The sequence below is a fragment of the Triticum aestivum genome, chromosome 6B, assembly GCF_018294505.1.
Source record: "Triticum aestivum cultivar Chinese Spring chromosome 6B, IWGSC CS RefSeq v2.1, whole genome shotgun sequence".
Lineage (NCBI taxonomy): Eukaryota > Viridiplantae > Streptophyta > Magnoliopsida > Poales > Poaceae > Triticum > Triticum aestivum.
Window position 1 is genome coordinate 76,312,622 of NC_057810.1, and position 7,558 is coordinate 76,320,179.

A 7,558-nucleotide genomic window follows, 5' to 3' on the forward strand; every position below is an offset into this window, starting at 1 on the left:
ACAAGGTAGAGGGGGCCGAATTGGAGAGGCGGAAGGACTCCTCCCCCTAGCCAGCGCATCAAGGAGGGAGTCCTTCCTTCCTTCCTTGTATGGCGCCCCTCCCCTCTCAAGACCTATATATACTAGAGGATTCTGGCCTTTTGTTGTCAAAAGTTTTGGAGCTCCTCTAGTTCTCTAGTTCTAGTTCTAGTTGATCCAATTAGAGCTAGATCTAAATCCTGTCTAATCCTTATAATTAGAAGCCCAGTGTGGTTCTAATCTCCCCCTCTAATTCGTTGACGGCGATTAGCTCTAGATGGTGAAGCGTTGCGGATCGTGAAGATCATACGCTTGCAAATTGTGGAGAGGTTTTTCTTTCGATCTTCCATTCGAGGGATTGTTCGTGAACGGTTCGAGAGAGTTCAAATACGATCTACACCCGACTTGTCTTCTTCCGCTGCAACTCGGAGTTGGTAACAATCCGATCCAAACCATTATTGTATCTTCATAGTGTTCCTGGTTGATCGTAGGGTGATTTTTTTCTACTACATTTCCCAACACCAGGGTCCATGAAGACACATGGCGGGCGTGAGAGAAAAGACTGGTCGGTTGAGCATAAGCTTTTCCCATATTTCTATCGTCTTTTAATCTGTGGGCATGTGATTCTTCTGGGGACTGACTAGACTATCCTCCCCCCCCCCCACCCCTCGCGCACCCTCACATGTTAACCTTCCGCCCCACCTTCGTCGACGATGTCTCTGACGCAGTCTCGCATTGCCTTTACTGGTCGTGCCCATGACCTCTCTGTTTTCGATTTGTCCCTTGCTTTGGATGAACGGCTCCTATTTTTTCCAATCATCATAAAACTTGATCTAATATAAGTTCGAGGACAAGTTATGGGTTAGCACGGACCGAAAAAATTGGGAACCATCATTTTAAGAGAGTAACACTTTGGTGTAACTCGGGGCCTTGTAATTCAAATTATACTCTCTTCTTAATTAATAGACGAGGCAAAGGTTTTGTCATCATTTCAGAAAACAATATTTAAACCAGGGTTAATTAATAATGGTGGAGAGATATATTTTTTCTTAAATATTTTTATTACAATATATATATATATACATATATATTATGTGGAAATGATTTAATTTAATACCCATCAACTATGGGAGCAAATAATTCAAGAGAAAAAGCAATAGTTAGTACACCGGAGTATAGAATATTGGCAGAAATGCACGTGTCGATCACCTCAATAGTTAGCACAACAAAATATGAGCAATAATTAATTTTTATTGCAATCAGTACATGTGGAACGCAAACCATCATGTGGTTGGATGGTTAGAATGACAATTGTATCCCTAGGCCAACAGAGTTAATGTCCTAGACTTGACACTGGTGCTCGTATTTTTCTAAATTTATAGGGGTGAGTGTATGCTCTCTGCGTGTCACTTGTGCGAACAACCCTTCGCACGGGAGAGGACTGACGGTGATTAAGTTCATACTCAGCATCAGCTAGTATAATTTGAAGCAAAAGGTTGATTGATTATTATTCATCGGTACATGGTTTCCACATCTTCAAGCTCGATCGAGCTGAAGCTCTTCATTATCTATCCCATGGCGTACTTGTGCGTCCAGCCCCTGGCCGTGGACTCGTACCTGGTCCGGTCGGCCTTGCACATGTGCGCGATCTCCGGCACCAGCGGGTCGTCCGGGTTGGGGTCCGTCAGCAGCGAGCATATCGACAGCAGAACCTGCATCCATGCGCCAATACCATCATCACCACCATCATCGTAATTGCGGATAGATAGATAAGATAGATGATCAACTGATTATCGTTACCTTGGAAATGGTGAGGGCGGGGCTCCACTGGTCCTTGAGGATGTCGAGGCAGATGTTGCCGTTGCTGTTGATGTTGGGGTGGAACACCTTGGTCTTGAAGGCCACCTTGGGGGGCTTGAACGGGTAGTCCGGCGGGAAGTGGATGGTCACCAGGAACACGCCGCCCGAGTAGGGGCTGTCGCTCGGCCCCATGATCGTCGCCTGCCAGTGGAACATGTCGTTCGACGACACCGGCCCTGCATAAAAGAACGATAACGATCATGGTGGTGGTGATGCCCATGAAGATGATGAACTTGCTTAGAGATCAGATGATCACCTGCGCTACAGGAGGTCGGCGGGTCCCTCTGCAGGTCCTTGAGCTCCTTGACAATCCTCCTCAGCGCCATTTCCGCTAGGAACCACCAAAAATTCCAGGAAAGAAGCTAATTTCTTAACCTGTTCTTGGGTGAGATGGAGGGAGCTTGTATCCTAATCTCAAGCTGAACTTACACAGCTGCTTGTTTTTGCTCTTGATGGCACGGTATTACCGATGGTCGCCGCCGGGCCTATATATATAGAGACACACACGCACGCACGCACGCACTTGCGCAACTGGGAGGAGGCAAAAGGCATTGGATTCTTGAGCAGGACGCAGAAAAGGAAATGTAGCGTGATTCCCTTCCAATATGCTAGTACAGTATATGTTTATATTTTTCTGCAGGAACATATCGCACCCAATATTCCCCTGAAAGTCTCGTCGAGAGGCTGCCAAGTAGAATTTCCATAAAGGAGCAATGATTCTGACCGAAAGGGAAATGGGCGCACAAGTGGAAGAAGTGCCAAACTTTTATTGTTTCTGATGGCTCTTGTTCGTGGAACTCGAGCCCTCCACGTCCATTTCAAACGGTTGGAGAAAATGAAAGGTTTTGCTTCACACGGGAAACTAGCGGCGGAGGAAAGGCGGCGACCAAACTTCTAGAACAACTATCGAAGGATGCACACGGCCGTAATCTTAACGCTAAATGGCAAAGGAAAAGGTGAAAAGTGAACGGAACATAAACTGAAGGGCTACGCGTGGGTATGTATGTTACTGTCGAAAGAAGAGGTATTCGGGCTTATCGCTAGAAGAATCTTGTGCTGTTCAAGGCAAAATCATATGTTAACACTTGCTGGTTCTTACGTGTGTACTACTGCTGCAAGGACTGCTGGCCACTTTTCTCACACGCGATTGCTGGATGCTCACGCGTCAAAAAAGAAAGGCCTCCCTTGATCCGTTCAGAAAAACTTGAGATCCGTTGGACCAAGCCACCAGTGGTTTGGTTTCAGAGACTGAATAAACTGTTGCATCCCTCAAAAAAAAAATGAATAAACTGTTGCAATGCACTCACTTGCAGTTAAGCATGTGCATAAAGGCGTCAATCATTAGAGCATTTTCAACATGCACCCAAAAACTGCTTCACGCGTTAAAAACCATCCTTTTTGGCGCCGGGATGCTCCAGCAGATGCTGCAAAATGGTGTGTGCGCTAAAAAGCGCTATCGCACACTGTAAATGTTAGGTGCCGGATCGTGCGCTTCATATTTTGCACTGCGTGTTTTTTTGAGCGCGTGTTTTTGGCATGTAGAGAACCAATGTTGGCCGCGGCGCGCTAAAAGTGCTATAGTGGTGCTGTAAAACTATTTTAACGCTTCATATTTTTGTGCCTATGTCGAAGATGCTCTTATAAGCATATCCTTAGATGGCAGGGGTGAATACTTGCATGTTTACCGTCATCAAAAACAAAAATAAAAAAAATACTTACGTTGCATGTTTGTGTCGATATGATTCATTTCTTCTATTTTCTGTTTTCCTTTGATTTTTGCGACTTCGGTCCCTCCGCCGAGATCTCAAGTTCACGAAGTTAATCTGAGCGAGAGATTATGCCCATTGGATGTGCAAGCAGGGACGGGATTATGAAATGGGCATTTGCGTGGCTACACTAGTAGAAAAGGGGGCATTTGTCCCGGTTCGTAAGGGCCTTTAGTCCCGGTTCATGAACCGGGACTAATGGGTCGTTACTAATACCTCCCCCCTTTAGTCCCGGTTCTAATACGAACCGGAACAGATGGGCCTCGACGTGGCCAGTGCGCCGAGCCCAGTCAGGGAGGCCTTTGGTCCCGGTTGGTTGGTGGCACCAACCGGGACCAAAAGGCATCCACGCGTCAGCAGCTGGCTGGAGCTAATGTTTTTCTTTTTTTCTAAAAAAAAATTGGCTGCTTTAGGGGTTTGGGGGGTTATTTTTAGGTTGTTATTAGCTAGCTAATAGAGAGAAGTGTCCTCTCTTATATCTTCGTCCTTGGTTTACCAACGCTGCTGCTATGTTCATGTCACCTGCTGATATAATAACTCATGCATGCTCGCATCATACATCATCATATATAATAACAAGTCCTACTAATCATACATCATCATACAACTTCTACTCGTTATTAATAATGAGTCATACGATCCTCATCCTCATAGTCATCGAACCCAACCCTACATAATTGTTCTTAGCACATGATCATCAGTACCAGGTAGGACCTAAACACCCTTAAGGTAAAATAGCATAAAACAATATAGACCCTGACTCTCCATTATGAAGAATGGAGATTATCCTGTCTCCAATTCTTGCGCTTCGCTGCCTTTTGCTTCCAAGAAGCTCCGTACGACTGTCCACACATTTTTTCCATTCTTTGATTGTCATGTCTCCACTTCTTTTAGAAACCCTGTATGGACAGTTGAGATTCGTAGGAAGACCTGGTTGTATGTTCAAAACATGAAGGCTACCGTGCGTATACATCAGATGAGGCACACAATCATTCGGGATTATCTGTTGAAAAACATAGTAATAACTTCATAGTTAGCAATGATGTACTAGTTTTAAAAGTGTGCAAAAAGATGCAAGGATGTCGTAATAGTAAAAAAATCTTAGCAGGGTATCTCCATGGTAGTTACCGTAGTTCAACACGTGCACTAGTGGCACGTATTGACCATAATGTTGAGGAGTTCAATTGTAGACATTGTAATTCTCAAGATCAGTACAAAATGCGATCAGATGATTTTTCTCCCTATAAATTAATTCGGAGCCATCGGTGTAGTGGATTTTTTCTACCATCTTCCGCACATTCTTTGAAGAATGAAAATAAGCTGTCAATGGAAATAAGCTGTCAACTATTTTGAAATAAACAATATAAATTACTTAATAACTATTTTAAGCTCACATGGGGGAAGAATTGGAGGTGTATCCACAAGGACCCAAATCGAAGGTCTGTCTTGCTCCATTGTAGGATCACCAAGATCCATGGTGACAAGCATATCCTCATCAAAACCATACATCTTGCAAAGTGCTTCCCATTTTTTGCAACCAAAATGGGTTACACTCTCAGCATTGTACAGCTTTACTTAAAAATCCACACCATGATGCGTCCTTAGGAGAATTTTTTTGGTTTCCATACTTTCATGGTCTTCAAAATCCATCATCTCCAAGACATAGCGTCTTGCATAGCATGGGATAAGCTAGTCGAATTGGAAAAGATGAAAAATACACGTTAAAATAGTTGAAGTCGTGCATAATTACGAAAAAAACTATTGTCGTCGTTGCGTACCATATGAACATCGAAGGTCTCCTCGAGCTTAATGCTGAAGCGCCGATCTTCATCCAGCTCAATGAACCTGTCGCACATACCTCGGTCGTTGTGGCACCAGTCGCACTCCCCCGGGCAGTTTTCGTCTCCGAGTACGACATTTCCAACCTATGTTCATAATTCAAATATTAAACTTGTACAATTAAATATATGTACTAAAAAACCTAAATTAGATCATTATTATTAATCACGGGTTGGCTATAGGTGATGGTACGTAGCTCCTCCTTTCATTCCCGAGTGCATTATTACACCAAATTGTCTAGCACACCAGAATGAAGGAGAAGCTACCCCCACGATGGAGTGGATGATGGAGGGGGCTCCAAGATTTCTGCATAGTGATCTCCAATTTTAGCATTCAAAGTAGGAGTACTTTTCCAATATGAGCATTCAATAAGCAAAACCAAATCATAAAATAAAGTAGTATTCAAATTAGCATGCATTCAATTATAAGCAAAAGTACATCATCTCTTGTGTCCGTACATCGTCAAATATTATCACTAATACTCCTCGAATACTATCATACATATAGCATCACTAATATAGCTAGAACTGTAGCGCCCGACGGGTATCGTCGCGGGCGGTGGACACCCAAAGATAAGGAACAATCACAGGATCATAGCTCCAGTGAGATCCCTGAAGAACCTACCAGGTATTGTCGAACCTGCCCTCCAATGCAACCATGTAGCGACGGACGTGCTCGTCCTCCTCGCTGACACGGTGACGTACCACCTCCGCGGTGTCCGGAAGCCTCGGCACCGTCACTGGCCCACGCGACCGCCACCAAACAAGAATCGGGTCAACAACGGGCTGCCTCCTCACCAACCTACGTCCCCCGGAAGGTAGCACCTCCCAATACCAGCCCGGCGGAGCCCACTCCCGAACATGGCCCTAATCAAACAGGCCTCCACCGCCGAGTCGACGACGACGAGGATACGGGATAGGCATCGCCGATGTCAATGCGGGAACTACTTCTATATATAGTTAAATAAAGTAGTTTATTAAATCAACTAGCTAGTTCAACTATATATGAAGCACTTACTATAAATAAAATAAAGTAGTACTTACTAAAAATAAACTAGTTTAACTATAGTTCTATTATTTTTCTAACTAATTAGATTAAACACTTTCTCTTCTAGTTTTTTCCTTTTTCCTCTATTCTAAATATGAAAATATTCATAAATGACTTATATCATTCACAATTTTCCTATACATACACAATAAATTGACAAAGAAAATACTATGAACAAAAAAATCATTAAAATTCTATGAACAAAATTAGAACAGAAAAAATCATAAAAATTCTATGAACAGAAAAAAATTTCACGACTGGCGATGGCCGGGGGGCGGGGGGCGGGGCTGCGCGGTGATCGGGGCGACGCGGGGCGACGATGGCGATGGCGAGGCGGATACGGTGGGCAGCCTGGCGGCGTCGGGCGGGCGGGGAAGAAACTGAACCAAAATTTCACGACTGCTGCTTATATAGGCAGACCGTTGGTGCGAGTTCGTGAGACCAACCGGGACCAATGCACCCCTTTAGTCCCGGTTGGTGCCACCAACCGGGACCAAAGGCCTCTTTTCAGCAGCCCAAAGGGCGGGAAGCAGAGGCCTTTAGTCCCGGTTGGTGGCACCAACTGGGACTAAAAGGTGGTAATTGGTACCGGTTGGTACCACCAACCGGTACCAATGCACCCGGCTCGTGCCACCAACCGGGACTAAAGGCCTTGCACTGGCGCGGTGCAGTGGGATGTTTAGTCCCACCTTGCTAGCTGAAGAGCGGTCGCACCTGTTTATAAGTGCAACTATGCCCTCCCATTTGAACTCCTCACTATTGCAGGCCTACTGGCCTAAACTTGTGTCTCTGCCTGTGGGCCTGCTGGGCAGTCTGCGGGCCTGAATCCTGGCCCAATAAGGTTTCTAGTCGTATTCAGGTCGTGGTGGCCCAGTAGGTGGCAAATTTTTTATTTTTTTCCTATTTTTTTGTTTTCTTTTTTGCTTTATTTATTTTATGATAATTCTTTTTGCTATTAAAGTTTCTAACAAAATTCTAATTACTTATTTATTTTCTTTTATGACAATTCTTTTTGCTTTTAATGTTTT

At 44.3% G+C, this 7,558-nt stretch overlaps 1 protein-coding gene across 1 annotated transcript; it reads right to left on the reverse strand.

Annotated features, from left to right (window-relative positions):
• Positions 1-1,251: 1,251 nt before the first annotated feature.
• LOC123135884 (ubiquitin-conjugating enzyme E2 28) lies at positions 1,252-2,394 on the reverse strand. Its single transcript, XM_044555121.1, has 3 exons — positions 2,135-2,394; positions 1,819-2,054; positions 1,252-1,730 (listed from the first exon to the last, which is right to left on the reverse strand). The coding sequence occupies exons 1-3, from the start codon at positions 2,202-2,204 to the stop codon at positions 1,587-1,589; spliced, it is 450 nt and encodes a 149-aa protein (XP_044411056.1). The 5' UTR covers positions 2,205-2,394; the 3' UTR covers positions 1,252-1,586.
• Between the last annotated feature and the right edge of the window lie 5,164 nt (positions 2,395-7,558).

What these genes read in the sequence shown, in the direction of transcription:
- LOC123135884 (XM_044555121.1), bottom strand. Translation starts at nt 2,204, where the DNA reads ATGGCGCTGAGGAGGATTGTCAAGGAGCTCAAGGACCTGCAGAGGGAC. An exon ending in GCCGACCTCCTGTAGCGCAG is followed by an intron (nt 2,055 to 2,134) that starts GTGATCATCTGA and finishes TCTTTTATGCAG; the next exon opens with GGCCGGTGTCGTCGAACGAC. An exon ending in CCGCCCTCACCATTTCCAAG is followed by an intron (nt 1,731 to 1,818) that starts GTAACGATAATC and finishes GCATGGATGCAG; the next exon opens with GTTCTGCTGTCGATATGCTC.